This window comes from Plectropomus leopardus, chromosome 12 (assembly GCF_008729295.1).
Source record: "Plectropomus leopardus isolate mb chromosome 12, YSFRI_Pleo_2.0, whole genome shotgun sequence".
NCBI lineage: Eukaryota > Metazoa > Chordata > Actinopteri > Perciformes > Serranidae > Plectropomus > Plectropomus leopardus.
Window position 1 is genome coordinate 3,862,102 of NC_056474.1, and position 23,701 is coordinate 3,885,802.

The 23,701-nt window shown below is 36.8% G+C and overlaps 1 protein-coding gene across 1 annotated transcript in view; it reads left to right on the plus strand.

The window, feature by feature from the left end:
• Positions 1-15,768, plus strand: part of st6galnac5a (ST6 (alpha-N-acetyl-neuraminyl-2,3-beta-galactosyl-1,3)-N-acetylgalactosaminide alpha-2,6-sialyltransferase 5a) — a 66,486-nt gene extending 50,718 nt beyond the window's left edge. Inside the window, 3 exon segments of the mRNA XM_042498198.1 lie at positions 586-693; positions 15,207-15,279; positions 15,282-15,768. Of these exon segments, the coding sequence (XP_042354132.1) occupies positions 586-693; positions 15,207-15,279; positions 15,282-15,467 (367 nt within the window). The 3' untranslated portion in view covers positions 15,468-15,768.
• Positions 15,769-23,701: the final 7,933 nt, after the last annotated feature.

Genomic DNA, 23,701 nt, shown 5'->3' on the forward strand with positions numbered 1-23,701 from the left:
GGATTCTTAAAAAATGTATGGTAGTCTGACTCTAATGTTTTTCATCAGATGGCAACCCTATGAGAGACTGCTCTGATGGACATTTAGATTTAGAGAGATTTTCTAACTGAATGAAAATATCATTTCATATTTCTGTCATAAGAAAACTCAGAAAACTGTAATTATTGCTCATTTCTTTTCTGGCGTGACAAAAAGACAAACTGCAGTGTGAAAGCAGGCAGATCATTCAGCAGCCGAAGCTTTGTCATTCCAACTATCTGCACTACATGCACACCAAGACTCTTTTCTGATTAAGGGTTTGATTATTTGACAGGGTTCATTTGTATCAGTCGATATGTAGGATGGATCTGTATTTTAATGAAGCAACGAGGGAACTTGAATGATCTTCCAGGCCAGAAAATCGACCTCTGGATTTAGATAAATCTTTATTCTGCCATATTACGCCGATGTGAGATTTTCTGATTATCTTTCCCAGTTAATCACATTCTAAAAAAATCAAATATGGTACATTTTTCATCCTTGTGATCTCCCACGCATGAAATCCGTCTAACTGTCCTCTTCTCCCCCTCCTCCTCTCCTCTGCAGAAGGATATCAAACTCGTGGCTGAGCACCGGCTGGTTCACTATGACCATCGCCCTGGAGCTGTGCGATAGGATCAATGTCTACGGCATGGTTGCCCCTGACTTCTGCAGGTAAGACACTGGAGCTGAATGTAAAACATCATCATTAGCTCACCAACGAGCTCCATCACTAAGAGTTTCTGAGGCAGAGCTCCATATACAGTCGCTTCGAGTGGATAGAAATTCATAACAGCACGTCCAGCTGATAAGAAAGATTAAAACTTTGAATATATTCAGGCAGCTGATAAATAAAATTCCAGGAGAAAAGGAGAACAGTCATAGTAGATGTTGTCAAAAATAGTCATAATTTAGTATGCCAACAAAGTAAAAAAAAAAGTCATAGTATAGCTATTCAAAAACGCCATAAAAAAAGTCAGAGTACAACATGTCAAAGATTCAAAGAAATGTTGTGAGATGATCAAAACAAAGGAAGTATAGATTGTTGCAAATATCATATTATAGCTTGTAATAAAAGTTATAGTATAGCTTGTCCAAAAAAGTGAAAAAGTCATAGTATACTCTGTCTTAAAAATGTCCTAGTGTAGTTTTTCAAAAAAAAGTTGAGAAAATACCATAAAAGGTTTTAAAGAAATGATATGATATGTGGATAAAATGTAATAATGTAGTATATCTGAAAAATGAAAACAAGTCTTAGTAGAGCTTATTGAAAATATGTCATCATTTAGTATGTCAAAATATGTGGAGAACATGCTATTGCATAACATGTAAAAAAAAACAAAACAAAATATAACATGTAGTTAAATGTGATAGTATGTAATATTATGTTTAAAAAAAAAGTTATCATGTAGAATGTCATTAGAAGTCTGTCATTAAAATGTTGTCAAAAATGGCACAAAAAAGTCATGGTTAAGTATGTCCATCAAAATAGCATAAACATATATAGTATGTGGTCCAAAGTAGCACTAAACGTTAAAAGATAGTGTTGTCAAAACGTGTGTTTTGGCTATTTTTGTGGAATGTAATGCTATGGCGTGTGTTTTTACACTATTTTATGCTGTTTCGAGGTGTCTCCAGCTGTTTTTGGGAAATGCCATTTTTTGACATTTTTGCCATACTATAGCCTTGCTTTTTCGGTCATTTTTTCAACATGCAATATTATGGTGTTTTTGGCTATTTTTGAGAAATTCCTTACTAAGGCGTGTCTTGGCACGCTTTTTCATGCGTTTTGGAGGTGTTTTCAGCTGTTTTTGGGAAATGCCATTTTTTGACATTTTTGCCATACTATAGCCTTGCTTTTTCGGTCATTTTTTCAACATGCAATATTATGGTGTTTTTGGCTATTTTTGAGAAATTCCTTACTAAGGCGTGTCTTGGCACGCTTATTTTATGCTGTTTGGAGGTGTTTTTCAGCTGTTTTTGGGAAATGCCATTTTTTGGCATTTTTGCCATACTATAGCCTTGCTTTTTCGGTCATTTTTTTCAACATGCATTATTTTGGTGTTTTTGGGATATTTTTTAAGGAATGTAATGCTATGGCGTGTCTTTTTACACTATTTTATGCTGTTTGGAGGTGTTTTCAGCTGTTTTTTGGAAATGCCATTTTTTGGGCATTTTTGCCATACTATAGCCTTGCTTTTTTGGTCATTTTTTTCAACATGCATTATTATGGTGTTTTTGGCTATTTTTTTAGAGAATGTAATGCTAAGGCGTGTCTTTTTACGCTATTTTATGCTGTTTGGAGGTGTTTTCAGCTGTTTTTGGGAAATGCCATTTTTTTTTTGGCATTTTTGCCATACTATAGCCTTGCTTTTTCGGTCATTTTTTCAACATGCATTATTTGGTGTTTTTTGGCTATTTTTTAAGGAATGTAATGCTATGGCGTGTCTTTTTTACACTATTTTATGCTGTTTGGAGGTGTTTTCAGCTGTTTTTGGAAAATGCCATTTTTTGACATTTTTGCCATACTATAGCCTTGCTTTTTTGGTCATTTTTTCAACATGCATTATTATGGTGTTTTTGGGATATATTTTTGAGAAATGTAATGCTATGGCGTGTCTTTTTTACGCTTTTTTTATGCTGTTTTGAGGAGGTGTTTTCAGCTGTTTTTGGGAAATGCCATTTTTTGGCATTTTTGCCATACTATAGCCTTGCTTTTTCGGTCATTTTTTCAACATGCATTATTATTGGTGTTTTTGGGATATTTTTAAGGAATGTAATGCTATGGCGTGTCTTTTTACACTATTTTATGCTGTTTGGAGGTGTTTTCAACTGTTTTTTGGAAATGCCATTTTTTGGCATTTTTGCCATACTATAGCCTTGCTTTTTTGGTCATTTTTTCAACATGCATTATTATGGTGTTTTTGGCTATTTTTGAGAAATGTTCCTTACTAAGGCGTGTCTTGGTTTACGCTATTTTATGCTGTTTTGAGGTGTTTTCAGCTGTTTTTTGGGAAATGCCATTTTTTGGCATTTTTGCCATACTATAGCCTTGCTTTTTTCGGTCATTTTTTTCAACATGCATTATTTTGGTGTTTTGGGATATTTTTAAGGAATGTAATGCTATGGCGTGTCTTTTTACACTATTTTATGCTGTTTGGAGGTGTTCCAGCTGTTTTTTTTGGAAATGCCATTTTTTGGCATTTTTGCCATACTATAGCCTTGCTTTTTCGGTCATTTTTTCAACATGCATTATTATGGTGTTTTTGGCTATTTTTGAGAAATGTAATTACTATGGCGTGTCTTGGCACGCTATTTTGCTGTTTGGAGGTGTTTTCAGCTGCTGTTTTTGGGAAATGCCATTTTTTGGCATTTTTGCCATACTATAGCCTTGCTTTTTCGGTCATTTTTTCAACATGCATTATTTTTGGTGTTTTGGGATATTTTTTGAGGAATGTAATGCTATGGCGTGTCTTTTTACACTATTTTATGCTGTTTGGAGGTGTTTTTCCAGCTGTTTTTTTGGAAATGCCATTTTTTGACATTTTTGCCATACTATAGCCTTGCTTTTTTGGTCATTTTTTTTCAACATGCATTATTATGGTGTTTTTTGGCTATTTTTTGAGAAATGTAATGCTATGGCGTGTCTTTTTACGCTATTTTATGCTGTTTGGAGGTGTTTTTCAGCTGTTTTTGGGAAATGCCATTTTTTGACATTTTTGCCATACTATAGCCTTGCTTTTTCGGTCATTTTTTCAACATGCATTATTTTGGTGTTTTGGGATATTTTTAAGGAATGTAATGCTATGGCGTGTCTTTTTTACTATTTTATGCTGTGTTTGGAGGTGTTTTTCAGCTGTTTTTGGAAAATGCCATTTTTTGGCATTTTTGCCATACTATAGCCTTGCTTTTTCGGTCATTTTTTCAACATGCATTATTATGGTGTTTTTGGGATATTTTTAAGGAAATGTAATGCTATGGCGTGTCTTTTTACACGCTATTTTATGCTGTTTGGAGGTGTTTTCAGCTGTTTTTTGGGAAATGCCATTTTTTGGCATTTTTGCCATACTATAGCCTTGCTTTTTCGGTCATTTTTTCAACATGCATTATTTTGGTGTTTTTTTGGATATTTTTAAGGAATGTAATGCTATGGCGTGTCTTTTTACACTATTTTATGCTGTTTGGAGGTGTTTTCCAGCTTTTTTGGAAATGCCATTTTTTGGCATTTTTGCCATACTATAGCCTTGCTTTTTTTTTCGGTCATTTTTTCAACATGCATTATTATGGTGTTTTTGGCTATTTTTGAGGAAATGTAATTGCTATGGCGTGTCTTTTTACGCTATTTTATGCTGTTTTGAGGTGTTTTTCAGCTGTTTTTGGGAAATGCCATTTTTTGGCATTTTTGCCATACTATAGCCTTGCTTTTTTTCATTTTTTTCAACATGCATTATTTTGGTGTTTTTGGCTATTTTTAAGGAATGTAATGCTATGGCGTGTCTTTTTTACACTATTTTATGCTGTTTTGGAGGTGTTTTCAGCTGTTTTTTGGAAATGCCATTTTTTGGCATTTTTGCCATACTATAGCCTTGCTTGCTTTTTCGGTCATTTTTTTTTTTGCATTTTTTGGTGTTTTTGGGATATTTTTTAAGGAATGATGTAATGCTATGGCGTGTCTTTTTACACTATTTTATGCTGTTTGGAGGTGTTTTTAACTGTTTTTTGGAAATGCCATTTTTTGGCATTTTTGCCATACTATAGCCTTGCTTTTTTGGTCATTTTTTCAACATGCATTATTATGGTGTTTTTGGCTATTTTTGAGAATTCCTTACTAAGGCGTGTCTTGGTTTACGCTATTTTATGCTGTTTTGAGGTGTTTTCAGCTGTTTTTGGGAAATGCCATTTTTTGGCATTTTTGCCATACTATAGCCTTGCTTTTTCGGTCATTTTTTTCAACATGCATTATTTTGTGTTTTTGGGATATTTTTAAGGAATGTAATGCTATGGCGTGTCTTTTTACACTATTTTATGCTGTTTGGAGGTGTTTTCAGCTGTTTTTTGGAAATGCCATTTTTTGGCATTTTTGCCATACTATAGCCTTGCTTTTTTGGTCATTTTTTCAACATGCATTATTATGGTGTTTTTGGCTATTTTTTTTAAGAAATGTAATGCTATGGCGTGTCTTTTTACGCTATTTTATGCTGTTTGGAGGTGTTTTCAGCTGTTTTTTGGAAATGCCATTTTTTTCACATTTTTGCCATACTATAGCCTTGCTTTTTCGGTCATTTTTTTCAACATGCATTATTTTGGTGTTTTTTGGGATATTTTTAAGGAATGTAATGCTATGGCGTGTCTTTTTACACTATTTTATGCTGTTTGGAGGTGTTTTCAGCTGTTTTTGGGAAATGCCATTTTTTGGCATTTTTGCCATACTATAGCCTTGCTTTTTCGGTCATTTTTTCAACATGCATTATTATGGTGTTTTTGGGTTTTTTGAGAAATTCCTTGCTATGGCGTGTCTTTTTACGCTATTTTATGCTGTTTGGAGGTGTTTTCAGCTGTTTTTGGGAAATGCCATTTTTTGACATTTTTGCCATACTATAGCCTTGCTTTTTTCGGTCATTTTTTCAACATGCATTATTATTGTGTGTTTTTGGCTATTTTTGAGAAATGTAATGCTATGCGTGTCTTTTTACGCTATTATTTTATGCTGTTTGGAGGTGTTTTCAGCTGTTTTTGGGAAATGCCATTTTTTGGCATTTTTGCCATACTATAGCCTTGCTTTTTCGGTCATTTTTTCAACATGCATTATTTTGGTGTTTTTGGGATATTTTTAAGGAATGTAATGCTATGGCGTGTCTTTTTACACTATTTTATGCTGTTTGGAGGTGTTTTCAGCTGTTTTTTTTGGAAAATGCCATTTTTTTTTGGCATTTTTGCCATACTATAGCCTTGCTTTTTCGGTCATTTTTTCAACATGCATTATTTTGGTGTTTTTGGCTATTTTTTGAGAAATTCCTTACTAAGGCGTGTCTTGGCACGCTATTTTATGCTGTTTGGAGGTGTTTTCAGCTTTTTTTTGGGAAATGCCATTTTTTGGCATTTTTGCCATACTATAGCCTGCTTTTTCGGTCATTTTTTCAACATGCATTATTTTGGTGTTTTTGGGATATTTTTAAGGAATGTAATGCTATGGCGTGTCTTTTTACACTATTTTATGCTGTTTGGAGGTGTTTTCAGCTGTTTTTTGGAAATGCCATTTTTTGACATTTTTGCCATACTATAGCCTTGCTTTTTCGGTCATTTTTTTTCAAACATGCATTATTATGGTGTTTTTGGCTATTTTTAAGAAATGTAATGCTAAGGCGTGTCTTGGCACGCTATTTTATGCTGTTTGGAGGTGTTTTTTCAGCTGTTTTTGGGAAATGCCATTTTTTGGCATTTTTGCCATACTATAGCCTTGCTTTTTTGGTCATTTTTTCAACATGCATTATTATGGTGTTTTTGGCTTTTTTGAGAAATGTAATGCTGTGCGTGTCTTTTTACATGCTATTTTATGCTGTTTGGAGGTGTTTTCAGCTGTTTTTTTGGAAATGCCATTTTTTGACATTTTTGCCATACTATAGCCTTGCTTTTTCGGTCATTTTTTCAACATGCAATATTATGGTGTTTTTGGCTATTTTTGAGAAATTCCTTACTAAGGCGTGTCTTTTTACGCTATTTTATGCTGTTTTGGAGGTGTTTTCAGCTGTTTTTGGGAAATGCCATTTTTTGACATTTTTGCCATACTATAGCCTTGCTTTTTTGGTCATTTTTTCAACATGCATTATTATGGTGTTTTTGGCTATTTTTAAGAAATTTAATGCTATGGCGTGTCTTTTTACGCTATTTTATGCTGTTTAGAGGTGTTTTTCAGCTTTTTTTGGGAAATGCCATTTTTTGGCATTTTTGCCATACTATAGCCTTGCCTTTTCGGTCATTTTTTCAACATGCATTATTTTGGTGTTTTGGGATATTTTTTTAAGGAATGTAATGCTATGGCGTGTCTTTTTACACTATTTTATGCTGTATGGAGGTGTTTTCAGCTGTTTTTTGGAAATGCCATTTTTTGGCATTTTTGCCATACTATAGCCTTGCTTTTTCGGTCAATTTTTTCAACATGCAATATTATGGTGTTTTTGGCTATTTTTGAGAAATTCCTTACTAAGACGTGTCTTGGCACACTATTTTATGCTGTTTAGAGGTGTTTTTCCAGCTGTTTTTGGGAAATGCCATTTTTTGGCATTTTTGCCATACTATAGCCTTGCTTTTTCGGTCATTTTTTCAACATGCATTATTTTGGTGTTTTTTTGGGATATTTTTGAGGAATGTAATGCTATGGCATGTCTTTTTACACTATTTTTATGCTGTTTGGAGGTGTTTTCAGCGGTTTTTGGAAATGCCATTTTTTGGCATTTTTGCCATACTATAGCCTTGCTTTTTTGGTCATTTTTTCAACATCCAATATTATGGTGTTTTTGGCTATTTTTGAGAATCCTTACTAAGGCGTGTCTTGGCCGCTATTTTATGCTGTTTGGAGGTGTTTTCAGCTGTTTTTGGGAAATGCCATTTTTTCCACATTTTTGCCATACTATAGCCTTGCCTTTCCGGTCATTTTTTCAACATGCATTATTTTGGTGTTTTGGGATATTTATTAGGAATGTAATGCTATGGCGTGTCTTTTTACACTATTTTATGCTGTTTGGAGGTGTTTTCAGCTGGTTTTGGGAAATGCCATTTTTTGACATTTTTGCCATACTATAGCCTTGCTTTTTCAGTCATTTTTTCACCATGCAATATTATGGTGTTTCTGGATATTTTTGAGAAATGTAATGCTATGGCGTGTCTTGGCACGCTATTTTATGCTGTTTGGAGGTGTTTTCAGCTGTATTTGGGAAATGCCATTTTTTGACATTTTTGCCATACTATAGCCTTGCTTTTTTGGTCATTTTTTCAACATGCAATATTATGGTGTTTTTGGCTATTTTTAAGAAATTCCTCACTAAGGCGTGTCTTGGCACGCTATTTTATGCTGTTTGGAGGTGTTTTCAGCGGTTTTTGGGAAATGCCATTTTTTGGCATTTTTGCCATACTATAGCCTTGCTTTTTCGGTCATTTTGTCAAAGGCCAAAAATGCCAATAACATCATAATTTAGCATGTTGAAAAAATGGCCCACTATCGCATACTATACCTTGGCGAAAAATGTCAAATTTTTGATCCGTCCCAAAAATGGCTTAAAATGACGGTTATGACCCGGCTCCAGATGGGATAAAGTAAGCAACAATGAAACCAGATATAGTTGGTAAATTGAAAGTTATTTATTGTCAACAGTACATTGGTACTGAACAATGGACCAGTCAGTGTTGTTAAATAAACAAATAATCAAAACAACAGGAGACTGTAACCTAAAGTTTGCTTCTCACCTAACACAATCCCAAAAATAAAAGAAAAACAGGAAAACAAATCTAATTAACTACTCTTAACAACAAAAATTCAGAAATACAAGTTAACAGCACCTAAAGTAGTGAACTAACAATTCTCAGAGTAATTGTGTGTGAAATAATAAAATGTTCAATAAATAAGGTCTAATGTCCAACATTAAAAGAAATATACAAAAACCCAGTGCCACAGGATTAAAAACAGCTTTTGGAAGCGATGTCTGAAGTCCAAGCCAGGGGTTGTGTGTGGAGGTACTTCACTCCCATAGGCTGATATTGTGTAGCAGGTGAGCACTAAACGGTTAGTCCTCCTCGACAGCATCACACAGGAGGATGGCATCAGCCTATAAGTTGCGTAACACTCACACACACAAGCACACTCACAACGATACACACACAAACGAACAATCACTCCAAAGCAGGTAACACACAAAGAGGCGTGGTGTGGCGGTAACTGTAAAGATGGCATGTTATAGCTTGTAGAGATGCATCATAATATACAAAGTGGAAACTACAAACACAAAAAAAGTGCAAAAACGTCATAATTTAGCATGTTGAAAAAATGGCCAACAATCGCATACTATACTATGGCGAAAAATGTCAAATTTTGACCCGTCCTAAAAATGGCTGAAAATGACTTATAATAGCTTGTAGAGGCACGTCATAGTATACAAAGTGGAAACAAAGGCCAAAAAATGCCAAAAACATCACAATATAGCATGTTGTAAAAATAGCCAACAATCGCATACTATACTATGGCGAAAAATGTCAAATTTTGACCCGTCCCAAAAATGGCTGAAAATGACTTATAATAGCTTGTAGAGGCACGTCATAGTATACAAAGTGGAAACAAGGGCCGAAAAAGGCCAAAAACATCATAATTTAGCATTGTTGAAAAATGGCCAACAATCGCATACTATACTATGGCGAAAAAAAATGTCAAATTTTGATCCGTCCAAAAAATGGCTGAAAATGACTTATAATAGCTTGTAGAGGCGCGTCATAGTATACAAAGTGGAAACAAAGGCCAAAAAATGCCAAAAACGTCACAATTTAGCATGTTGAAAAAGTCGCCAAAAATCACATACTATACTATGGCGAAAAATGTCAAATTTTGACCCGTCCCAAAAATGGCTGAAAATGACTTATAATAGCTTGTAGAGGCGCATCATAGTATACAAAGTGGAAACAAAGGCCAAAAAATGCCAAAAACATCACAATTTAGCATGTTGAAAAAATGGCCAACAATCGCATACTATACTATGGCGAAAAAAAATGTCAAATTTTGATCCGTCCTAAAAATGGCTGAAAATGACTTATAATAGCTTGTAGAGGCGCATCATAGCATACAAAGTGGAAACAAAGGCCAAAAAATGCCAAAAACGTCACAATTTAGCATGTTGAAAAAGTCGCCAAAAATCACATACTATACTATGGCGAAAAAAAATGTCAAATTTTGATTCGTCCTAAAAATGGCTGAAAATGACTTATAATAGCTTGTAGAGGCGCGTCATAGCATACAAAGTGGAAACAAAGGCCAAAAAATGCCAAAAACGTCACAATTTAGCATGTTGAAAAAGTCGCCAAAAATCACATACTATACTATGGCGAAAAAAAATGTCAAATTTTGACCCGTCCCAAAAATGGCTGAAAATGACATATAATAGCTTGTAGAGGCGCATCATAGTATACAAAGTGGAAACAAAGGCCGAAAAAATGCCAAAAACATCACAATTTAGCATGTTGAAAAAATGGCCAACAATCGCATACTATACTATGGCGAAAAAAAATGTCAAATTTTGATCCGTCCCAAAAATGGCTGAAAATGACTTATAATAGCTTGTAGAGGCGCATCATAGCATACAAAGTGGAAACAAAGGCCAAAAAATGCCAAAAACGTCACAATTTAGCATGTTGAAAAAGTCGCCAAAAATCACATACTATACTATGGCGAAAAAAAATGTCAAATTTTGATTCGTCCCAAAATGGCTGAAAATGACTTATAATAGCTTGTAGAGGCGCGTCATAGCATACAAAGTGGAAACAAAGGCCAAAAAATGGCCAAAAACATCACAAATTTAGCATGTTGAAAAAATGGCCAACAATCGCATACTATACTATGGCGAAAAAAAAAAAAATGTCAAATTTTGATCCGTCCAAAAAATGGCTGAAAATGACTTATAATAGCTTGTAGAGGCGTGTCATAGTATACAAAGTGGAAACAAAGGCCAAAAAATGCCAAAAACGTCACAATTTAGCATGTTGAAAAAGTCGCCAAAAATCACATACTATACTATGGCGAAAAATGTCAAATTTTGACCCGTCCCAAAAATGGCTGAAAATGACTTATAATAGCTTGTAGAGGCGCATCATAGTATACAAAGTGGAAACAAAGGCCGAAAAAGGCCAAAAACATCATAATTTAGCATGTTGAAAAAATGGCCAACAATCGCATACTATACTATGGCGAAAAATGTCAAATTTTGACCCGTCCCAAAAAATGGCTGAAAATGACTTATAATAGCTTGTAGGCGCGTCATAGTATACAAAGTGGAAACAAAGGCCAAAAAATGCCAAAAAATCACAATTTAGCATGTTGAAAAAAATGGCCAACAATCGCATACTATACTGTGGCGAAAAAAAATGTCAAATTTTGACCGTCCTAAAAATGGCTGAAAATGACATATAATAGCTTGTAGAGGTGCGTCATAGCATACAAAGTGGAAACAAAAGCCAAAAAATGCCAAAAACGTCACAATTTAGCATGTTGAAAAAGTCGCCAAAAATCACATACTATACTATGGCGAAAAAAAATGTCAAATTTTGATTCGTCCCAAAAAAATGGCTGAAAATGACTTATAATAGCTTGTAGAGGCGCGTCATAGCATACAAAGTGGAAACAAAGGCCAAAAAATGCCAAAAACGTCACAATTTAGCATGTTGAAAAAATCGCCAAAAATCGCATACTATACTATGGCGAAAAAAAATGTCAAATTTTGATCCGTCCTAAAAATGGCTGAAAATGACTTATAATAGCTTGTAGAGGCGTCATAGTATACAAAGTGGAAACAAAGGCCAAAAAATGCCAAAAACGTCACAATTTAGCATGTTGAAAAAGTCGCCAAAAATCACATACTATACTATGGCGAAAAAAAATGTCAAATTTTGACCCGTCCCAAAAAATGGCTGAAAATGACTTATAATAGCTTGTAGAGGCGCATCATAGTATACAAAGTGGAAACAAAGGCCAAAAAATGCCAAAAAATCACAATATAGCATGTTGAAAAAATGGCCAACAATCGCATACTATACTATGGCGAAAAAAAATGTCAAATTTTGATCCGTCCTAAAAATGGCTGAAAATGACTTATAATAGCTTGTTGTAGAGGCGTGTCATAGCATACAAAGTGGAAACAAAGGCCAAAAAATGCCAAAAACGTCACAATTTAGCATGTTGAAAAAGTCGCCAAAAATCACATACTACTATACTATGGCGAAAAAAAATGTCAAATTTTGATCCGTCCTAAAAATGGCTGAAAATGACTTATAATAGCTTGTAGAGGCGCGTCTTAGTATACAAAGTGGAAACAAAGGCCGAAAAAGGCCAAAAACATCATAATTTAGCATGTTGAAAAAATGGCCAACAATCGCATACTATACTATGGCGAAAAATGTCAAATTTTGACCCGTCCCAAAAAATGGCTGAAAATGACTTATAATAGCTTGTAGAGGCGCATCATAGTATACAAAGTGGAAACAAAGGCCAAAAAATGCCAAAAAAATCACAATATAGCATGTTGAAAAAATGGCCAACAATCGCATACTATACTATGGCGAAAAAAAAAATGTCAAATTTTGATCCGTCCTAAAAATGGCTGAAAATGACATATAATAGCTTGTAGAGGCGTGTCATAGCATACAAAGTGGAAACAAAGGCCAAAAAATGCCAAAAACGTCACAATTTAGCATGTTGAAAAAGTCGCCAAAAATCACATACTATACTATGGCGAAAAAAAAGTCAAATTTTGATCCGTCCTAAAAATGGCTGAAAATGACATATAATAGCTTGTAGAGGCGTGTCATAGCACACAAAGTGGAAACAAAGGCCAAAAAATGCCAAAAACATCACAATTTAGCATGTTGAAAAAGTTGCCAAAAATCACATACTATACTATGGCGAAAAAAAATGTCAAATTTTGATCTGTCCTAAAAATGGCTGAAAATGACTTGTAATAGCTTGTAGAGGCGCGTCTAGTATACAAAGTGGAAACAAAGGCCGAAAAAGGCCAAAAACATCATAATTTAGCATGTTGAAAAAATGGCCAACAATCGCATACTATACTATGGCGAAAAAAAATGTCAAATTTTGATCCGTCCTAAAAATGGCTGAAAATGACTTATAATAGCTTGTAGAGGCGCATCATAGTATACAAAGTGGAAACAAAGGCCAAAAAATGCCAAAAAATCACAATATAGCATGTTGAAAAAATGGCCAAAATCGCATACTATACTATGGCGAAAAAAAAAAATGTCAAATTTTGATCCATCCTAAAAATGGCTGAAAATGACATTATAATAGCTTGTAGAGGCGCGTCATAGCACACAAAGTGGAAACAAAGGCCAAAAAATGCCAAAAACGTCACAATTTAGCATGTTGAAAAAATCGCCAAAAATCACATACTATACTATGGCGAAAAAAAATGTCAAATTTTGATTCGTCCTAAAAATGGCTGAAAATGACTTATAATAGCTTGTAGAGGCGCGTCATAGCATACAAAGTGGAAACAAAGGCCAAAAAATGCCAAAAAATCACAATTTAGCATGTTGAAAAAAATCGCCAAAAATCGCATACTATACTATGGCGAAAAAAAATGTCAAATTTTGATCCGTCCCAAAAATGGCTGAAAATGACTTATAATAGCTTGTAGAGGCGCATCATAGTATACAAAGTGGAAACAAAGGCCAAAAAATGCCAAAAAAACATCACAATTTAACATGTTGAAAAAATGGCCAAAAATCGCATACTATACTATGGCGAAAAAAAATGTCAAATTTTGATCCGTCCTAAAAATGGCTGAAAATGACTTATAATAGCTTGTAGAGGCGCGTCATAGTATACAAAGTGGAAACAAAGGCCAAAAAATGCCAAAAAATCACAATATAGCATGTTGAAAAAATGGCCAACAATCGCATACTATACTATGGCGAAAAAAAATGTCAAATTTTGATCCGTCCTAAAAATGGCTGAAAATGACATATAATAGCTTGTAGAGGCGCGTCTTAGTATACAAAGTGGAAACAAAGGCCGAAAAAGGCCAAAAACATCATAATTTAGCATGTTGAAAAAATGGCCAACAATCGCATACTATACTATGGCGAAAAATGTCAAACTTTGACCCGTCCCAAAAATGGCTGAAAATGACTTATAATAGCTTGTAGAGGCGCGTCATAGTATACAAAGTGGAAACAAAGGCCAAAAAATGCCAAAAACATCACAATTTAGCATGTGAAAAAATGGCCAACAATCGCATACTATACTATGGCGAAAAAAAAAAATGTCAAATTTTGATCCGTCCTAAAAATGGCTGAAAATGACTTATAATAGCTTGTAGAGGCGCATCATAGTATACAAAGTGGAAACAAAGGCCAAAAAATGCCAAAAAATCACAATATAGCATGTTGAAAAAATGGCCAACAATCGCATACTACTATACTATGGCGAAAAAAAATGTCAAATTTTGATCCGTCCTAAAAATGGCTGAAAATGACATATAATAGCTTGTAGAGGCGCGTCATAGCACACAAAGTGGAAACAAAGGCCAAAAAATGCCAAAAACGTCACAATTTAGCATGTTGAAAAAGTCGCCAAAAATCACATACTATACTATGGCGAAAAAAAAAAAGCCAAATTTTGACCCGTCCCAAAAATGTCTTGAAATGACATATTATAGCCTGTAGAGATACGTTATAGTATACAAAGTAAAAAGAACTGCGAAAAAAGGGACAAAACAAAAACGTCATAATTTTGAACGTTGAAAAAATTGCAAAAAAACGCATATTATACTACTGGCAAAAAACGTCAAATTTTGACCCGTCCCAAAAATGCTGAAAATATATAACAATAATTTATATTAGATAGTAACTTTACGCCATTAAACAAGCTATAATAAGGGTATTTCAGCCATTTTTTGGACATGTCAAAATTTGATCTGTCTGTTGAGAATAAAAAGGAAACCAAACATACAAATCTCATTACATCTGAAGGCTCATACGGAGGGAGTTACATTTCTGACAGCAGCCAGCAGCGTAGCGAGGAGGGAGAGCTCAACATTTACTGTATGTACGACGACTGAATGAGAGTGTGATTTTTATATTGTTTACCTATTTTGAAAAAGAGAACACATATTTGACTGTAAAATGACGTGCGCACGTGCCCAAGGCTCTATTTTCAGAGCTTAAATTATTTATGCTCAAACTTTGTTCTTTCAATTTGGTTTTTCATGCAGTGTTGAGCTGCAGGTGGCATTTAAAAGGTTATTAAAATGCGCTAAATTTGGTTGTGTAATCCTTGAAAAGACAAACAAATGAAAGTAGATCAGCCCTTTTTCCGTCTCCCACCACGAAATGAAAACACTGCGGTGTCTCATGAAACTCAAGTGACTCATTAACGTGATTATAAATGTCAAACGTGTCTCCTCTCACTTCCACTGCAGGGAGCCTCAGCATCACTCCGTCCCTTACCACTACTACGAGCCACGTGGTCCAGACGAGTGCGCGATGTACATTTCTCTCACGAGCGTGGGCGGCGGGGAAGCCACCACCGCTTCATCACAGAGAAGCGAGTCTTCGCCAACTGGGCACGGACTTTTGACATCCACTTCTACCAGCCGGACTGGAGCCCCCCGCCTCTCCCGGCCAACCAGACGCTGGATTGGACATTCACAGCAGCTCCAATGGTCCCCCAGAAGACGTGACCTGTGATAAAGAACATGCTTTAGAGATTCAATAAAGGAAGACTGGCGCTGAGGGCTGTCGGACCCTTAACAGAAAGGATAAAACATGATGTAGGCAAGAAAAATAGCTCCCACAGATGAAGACTGAGTCTTGTTGATCCCGCTGGACATTTGTTTTGAACATCTCTCCAGCTGCATCTTCAGCAGTGTGTTTTGTTTACCAAGTTGAACCAGTTCAAAGCTGTGCATCTATTTGTACAACCTTGTAAAGCGAGTTTATAAAGGAGGCAACATAATCACACACTTCACCCTCAGTGCATGCATTCAGTGTCTAACCATGGGTCCTCCTTGTCTTTTGTGTTTTTGAGTGTTTATGCGCTGGATGTTTACCTGAAGGATCGCAGAGGAGTTGAGCTTGAGTTGGGGCTCTCCACAAAGCCTCCGCGGGGTGAAGGATCTGTTCAGGATTCACTGCTTACAGTTCACTGAAAGAAAAGAAGCATTACAATGCCCGTAATCTAACAATGTAGCGCCAGTGACAGTGTAAGCTGAATACTAATAATAGCATAGTTAAATTAGGCTATTTAAAGTGTGAATCATTACTGTTAAGACTCATTTTCGTCTGCAGTTTTAAAGATCGAGGAGGTCAGGTGGGATGAGAGTCTTTAGACGCCTGCGTCGTGCAACAAAGGCTTAAGCTCCTTTAAAAGCAGGTATGAATCACTTCGCCTGACTTTCATTTTTACTGCCTGTCAGATGTGTGTATTGTAAGCTCACTTAAGTGTCACCCAAGTCAAACTTTGCAATGCAGCAACTTCCTGGCTGAGTGACAAGTGTTTAACATTAACCGGGGGGCTTTATCTCGTGTGTGCGCACCTCCTTGCTCCCGTACGTGTATCATAAGGCTTTGTCGGCTCCTGTCACCACTTAATAGCGCAATTTATATAGCTACAAGCTGGATTTCCATGTAAATGCACAGCTATGTCACACAAGACAAGTGGGAGATTAAAATCGAGAGCAGGGAAGCAGCAGCGCCATCCATCCTACTATACAGTATTCATCTGCTGCCTCTGCCGTGAGCCTGAATCGCTTCGCAGGAGAATTACACCGTTTTTTGTGAAACTGATGAGTATGTGATCTGTCAGTCTTCTCGCGCTCTCGATTGTGTTTTATGTGCACTCTCGTCTCATTTGATGGAGCATACGCGGCTTGTAGACTACCCCTTCCTCTCTTTGAGACCCTCTATTTTACCCTCTTCTGTCCTCCATGAATAAGAATCAGGTGTCGGTGTGAAAGCGATGAGACGGGTGGTTATCTTAATGACACATCCTGGTGCTAAGTCCCTATTGATTTTGCCCTCATGTCTGTAAAGTGAGTAATGAGAGGAGGAATGCTGAGGGTCACACACATGGACGCTCGCACCGTGAGGACATGTTTCACGTCACGTTTCCTCGGAGGAGACGAGGACACGATTCCTTTTCAAACATCACAAACGGCTGCAGGAGTCTCGTGGCTGCACTGGAAGTCCTGCTGCTGACGTTGTGCTGTAGCAAAGACCGAAATGTGTGTTTGTTTTCTACAGACTCATCTGTGAGCGGCTGTGACCAGCATGGGCAAAGTGATAAGCACTTGAATATTTCGGGGTGTTGCCTAATTAACTGAATCGCGGGATGTCATTTGGGGCCGCAGGTACGAGCTATTTTCATTTTAGATTAATTGTAGTCTATAAAATGCCAGAAAATAGTGAAAAATGCCAAATCTTGAGTTCCCAGAGCCCAAGGTGACATTTTCAGATTGCTTGTTTTGTAAAAACAACAACACTTAAACTCAAAGATATCCAATTGGCAGCGATATGAAAGAAAGCAGTAAATCCTCACATTTGACAAGGTGAAACAAGTGGAATATCTGACATTTTCTGCTTCATGAATAACTTAAAGGAACAGTGTTAAAATTTTGTGGGATTTATCGGTGAGGATTGCAGATTGCAACCTTCTGAAACTCAGAATTCCTTCAATGTTTATTGCTAAGGAGGTTTTGAAACAAACCGACTAAAAACAGTAATTAAAGCAGTTTCACATTTTAAAAAAGTGTGTTTTTCAGATGCTCTTATTGCAGAGGGGCTGCTAACTATGGTTGTCAACGCAAAAACTCGACTGTCCCTATCTAGAGCCAGTGTTTGATTTGTCTATTCTGGGCTACTGTAGAGACATGGCGGTGCAACATGGCGAGCTCTGTAGACGAGGACCCGCTTTGAACCTGAACTCTAAGCAAATTGGTTTGCTTTTTTTGTGAAAACATGGGGAAAAGGCAAAGACAAAACAATCATTTGTTGCCTGTTCGTTTCCTGTTCATGGACTGGTTGATTATTATCACTGATGTTTTCTTTTTGCACATGATGGAAATGTATCATTCCACCCAATAAATACTTTTTATCAGTACACCTGCATTCCACAGCTTCTATATGTAAAATATAAAAATAAGATGGTAAAAATGTAAAAATAAAAAGCCGTTCTTACGTCTGCCTGCGTGTGCAGTCGCCCCGCAGACGTGGAGATGAGATATGAAGGTTTTGTAGCGGATGGGAGGCCAGTGTCTCACCTTCACCCTCCACTGACGGCAGCTGCCATTTTTACTTTTCAATCTCTCTCTTCCTGTCTGGTTGTGACATCAGGCTGTGTCACACTGAAATAATAATGAAAGACAGGCAGCGTTACAAGGCCATTACTCCCTGGAGCTACAAATAGATCGCTGACTGTCTTCATGGCTGAATGTTGGAACATTTTTTTATAAATCTGGAAACATTACTGCCTCATAAACTGAAGGTAAAGCACACAGATCTACGGGAACATTATAAGCTGACGAGGGTAAAACAAGTACTCAGCAGAGGGTCACGAACACTTAAACTATTAGGCAGCTGGACCAGATCAGCAAAATGTACTTGATATGAATTAAAGTGATATAAAAAAATATAAACAGGGCTGAAAACAACTGAATGCATTCAGGGTTTTTTTTTTTTTTTTTTACAGTAATAGAAAACATGGAAAAAATGTTGAACCTAGAAAAAGCTGGGAGAGTGTTTGTCATGTTTGCTTGATAATTAACTATCAAAATGTTTAAACTGTGATGGTAATTGGAGCTGATCTTGTGTGGAGCCTTTTTTAGTTGTTTGACCGCTCACAGGGCTTTCACACCAATCGTCGCATTCACCCATTCACACAAGGCTGCTGTAAACTCGCCATCTGCTACTCTGTTTTGTAAACATTCAAATACACTCATACAGCCGTCAGGAGACATTTAGGGTATTAGGGATCAACGTGCGGACTGGAGGAGTCACGGATCACACTGCCGTACATTTTAAGTGAGAAAAAAAATCACCTCAAGGTCCACTTACTTTTTTTTCTGGAGCTTTCAAGTTTTTTCCAGTCGCATAGTCATCAACAGGAACTTTGTGCGTTTGCGCAGTTGTGATCCAGATGGTTGAGCTTACGAAGACACATCAGACGTGCCTGAAAAAAGCAGAAAAAATGAATTAGTGAATCAGTTAAAAATGTAAAATTATGAACAGTCACTCAATAATTACACTGTATGGGATTAAATATTATTGCCTGGCAAGTCACACATTAAACATACATTTTAACTGGGAAAACAATCCCACCTCAAGGTCCACTCACTGGCATTTTTTGGAGCTTGTAACCAGTCTTTGACAGCAGCCAGATGGCGGTGTGTATGACGACCATGAGATGTGCCTGAAAGCTGCAGAAAAACTAAGTGAATGAGTTAAGATTTTTCAAAATTAGGAACAGTCACACTATAGTTACATTATAGACTTAAATGTTTCTTTCCATGCAAGTCAATAAATCTAACATACATTTTTATTGAAAAAAAATCCCACCTCAATCAGAATCAGAATCAGAATCTGGATTTATTGCCAAGTACATTTACATATTCAAGGAATTTCACTTTTTGCTGCAAAACAATTGACATAAAGGAAGAATAAAAATATTGATTTTAAATAGTATAAGACATAAGAAGCAAATCAAAAACATTAAATAAGGAACATCCGGTGGCTCAGTGGATAAAGCAGACGCCACATGTATGAAGTCCTCACTGCAGCGGCTGCGGGTTCAAGTCCAGCTCACAGCCCTTTTCTGCATGTCGTCCCCTTTCTCTCCTACTTTTACACTGTCACTCCTTGTCCTACCCAATAAAGGCAAAAATGTCCAAAAAATAATCGTTAAAAAAAAAAAAAAAAAATATATATATATATATATATATATATATATAATGAAAAAATAGAATATAAAGAACACAAATTGTATGTACAAAAGATGCAGTGGAGGGACTGTACACTTTTTCAGAAGTAGAGTTATAGTGCAAATATCTAAAGTTTAAATAAATAAATTAACCCACGGTGTGCAGTGTGAAGAAATCCAGTCCAGTGTGCATTAATGCAAACACATAAAAACTTATCTTATCTTAACATATATGTAACGTTTTCAGACTCTGGGGCTGGGTGAGAGGCCGGTGTCATGCGGGTGGTGGGGGAGGGAGGGGGGTGGAGTATTGTTCATGATGGTGACCACAGAGGGGGAGAAACTGTTCTTGAGGCGTGAGGTTTTGGTCCTGATGGACCGCAGCCTCTCGCCAGAGGGTTGAGTCTCGAAAAGTCCGAGGTCAGAGGGGTCGGCCACAATTTTACCTGCACGCCTCAGGGCCCTGGAGGTGCACAGGTCATGGAGAGATGGCAGGTGGCAGCCAATCACCCTCTCTTTCCGCTGCAGCCTGTTGTTGTCCCTCATTGTGATGGAGGAAGTAAACATGGACTCGATGATGGCGATGTAGAAGTGCACCATCATTGTCTTTTGCAGGTTGAATTTCCTCAGCTGCCGCAAGAAGTACATCCTCAGCAGGTGGATCCTCTTACTAGCTTTTTCTAGAGCTTTCGACCAGTCTTCGACAGCAGCTGGAGTTTGCTCGGCTGTCATCCACATGGCGGGGTGTATGAAGACCATGAGATGTGCCTGAAAGCGGCAGAAAAACTAATAAGTGAATGATTTAAGATTTCTTCAAAATTAGGAACAGTCACACTATAGTTACATTATAGGCTTAAAGGTTTTTCCATGCAAGTTAATACATTTACCATACATTTTTACTGAAAAAAAAGCCCCAAAAACAATCCCGCCTGAGGGTCCACTCACTAGCTTTTTCCGGAGCTTTCGACCAGTCTTTGGCAGCAGTTGGAGTTGGCTCAGCTGTCATCTAGATGGCTGGTTGTGTGAAGATCACAGGATGTGCCTGAAAGAAGCAGAAAAAATAGTAAGTGAATGAGTTAAGATTTTTCACCATATAGGCTTAAATGTTATTTCCACGCTAATAAATACACTGAACATACATTTTGAAGTGAGAAAACAGTGTCACCTCAAGGTCCACTTACAAGCTTTTCTTAGAGCTTTCAACAACATCACAGCCTTCGACAGCAGCTGGAGTTTGCTCGGTTGTCACCCAGATGGCGATGTGTGTGAAGACCATGAGATGTGCCTGAAAGCAGCAGAAAAACTGGAACAGTCACGTGATAATTATGTTGTTGTCATGCAAGATATTACATTCAACAAAAATGTTATTTGAGCAAACAATCTCACCTTAAGGTCCACTTACTAGCCTCTCCTTGAGCTTTCGACCATGTCTCACAGTCTTCCACAGCAGCTGGAGTTTGCTCAGTTGTAATGGCACGAATTGATAAAATACGTTTTTTTTAAATAATATCCTCAAGGCCAAAAATTCTTTAAATATCATACTTTTTGATATTTATCATGTGATCTAAAACATGATCAAAAAATATTTCCTATGCTTTTAATGCAAATTCTGTTTACAGCCTCAGTCCTTCGGTGGAATTATTTTTGCTTTTGTTTATGCGTGGTTTAAAATCGACTGCATGAATGAATGAAACATTCAAACAATGCAATCTGGACAAAGGAGAAGAAAGCTGCTCATTTTTATTACTGGGCTGTCTGTCTAAGCACCCGTCATTAAAATGTGACACTCTTCTTTATTTTTGTTTTCTCACACAGTTTCAGAAAAAGCCACATATAAATAAAAGAAATTACAGTAAGCAAGCACCGCTGAGCATGATTTATGCCGCAGCTATTGTGGCAGATGAGAATGAAAATCTGACTGCTAAAATTACTATCATCATTCCTGGGAATGACTGACATTACAAAGGCTCACTGACAGCCGAGTGGCTGGAAATCCTGAGTTTCCATGGAAATTGGACATCCTGTCATCGTCTCCAAACAGCGTGTGTGCTTGTGTCTGTTTGTGCGTAAATCATTAAATTTAGCGGGCTGCCACATGGGGCTAATGTCGATGTTGCTGCACTTCTGAAGACAATGAGCGTTTGTGTGTACGCTCTCTGGTGAATACCGTCACTGTCTGTCGTTTGAACAACCCGTGTGACATATTCAGAGCATCCTGCCTGACTCTTCAGCATGAAATCTCTCTGCCTCTTTGGATATGGCTGCTCTAATATCGTCCTGTCACTGGCTTTTCTCCCCACCAAGTCAGGTGTGAAGGAAAACAGACGCAGATCTTTATTAGCATAGGGAAACCATAGTGACAGAGACGAGGGAGAGTACCTCAACGGGCTGAAAGGCTGAGTGTATTCAATTCCATCTGCGAGCACTGAAGTAAGAACGAGAGGCACGGAGGAGATGGAGTCAATTTTGAAGTGGGTTTAAGAATAAACAAATCCATCTGAGATAGTTTGGCTTTAATTTTTATTGTATCTGCTGCCAGCCTGATTGCTGATTGTATATGGAGGCTCGGTTGGATCCATTGCCTGCTCTGTTTTTCGAAATACAAGCCTTGAACAGAAAGTAACTTCATTACATAAAAGCCTCTCTGGATTGTTTGAAATGTTTCCAGTAAAGGAAACAACAGAGCAGGTGTGTAAGTCAACTCGAGCTGCGCCAATTTCAAGGATGTCTTTGTGGTATAAAATAAGCATAGACTGAGCTCTGCCAGGCGTACCTTCAAGGATTTGTACCAGTAAAAACACAACTTGTGTTTTTATACAGTACTAGAGTCATTAAAGGGGTAGTTCTGATTTTTTTAAGTGTAGTCAGTGTTTTACAAACAGTAGATGTCAGTCGACACATCACCAGTTTGGAGAAGGCAGGAGTCCAACATGAGGCTAATCAATGTACTGTCGTAGAGGGGTCGGCAACAAAATGTATTTTAGTAGAAATATCTCTATTAGTTAAAGTATATGCTATATTGAGAGTACTTTCACCACGTTAGCTTTCCGTCTGACAAAACATTTTACCAGGGAAGCTTTTACCGGCTTCAGTTTCCCATCTTTGTTCTCGTCAAAGTTACCAGATTCCATTAAAAAAATACAGTAATTTTATCTCACTGAACACGAGAAGCTGCTGGTCTGCTGCTGCCTCAGTCAGTTAGTTATTTTGTGTTTGATTTCTTTTAAAAACATGCGGAGAAGGCGGCAAGCTACCTAACAAGACAGGACCCCAAAATTAGCAAAAAAATAGCTTTTTTTAAAAAAAAGTAACAGAAAAAAATTACCTTTTCCTGTAACTTAAGTTTTACTATTAAATAATTCTAATTATAAATATATTTTTCTGGATATTTTTCCTTATTGTTTGGATCATTTTCTAATAACCCTTTTTTCTTTTTAAAGTGCATTTTTAGGTAACTACATTGTCACCTGTTACTAAATTCTGGCAATTTGCGGGACATTTCTTGCCAAGTTGGTTACGGCCCTTTCCCGACCATGTCTTTAAAACCAATTTTCTCAGGTTACAAAGGGTCAAACAGCTTGTAAAAGGCATCTGAAAGCAGCACAAAAAAACTGATGTTCATCCAGGTTTCAAAGGGTAACATATCAAAGTCACACAATGACACAAACAACACAACTGATTGAGGCAGCGGCAGATCGGCGGCAGATGTTCAGCAATATTAAAACATTGTTTTTCTTAATGGAGTCTGGCTCTGAGGAAAGTGATCAGCTTCATTTTCCAGATGGAAATATAACATACACTTAAACTGATTTTAACTGACAATTGATATAGATTTTTTTAGGTGGGGCTTCCTTAGGTTAACCCTCTGAATCCTGAGCTTGATTTCTTTCAAAATGTGTGGAAAAAAATAAAGTAGTGTTCTGCAAATTACAAGAAATTTGTAGATTTTGAAAATTATTTTCTAAAAAGCAGATGAAAAATATCTCCAAAAAACTATATTTA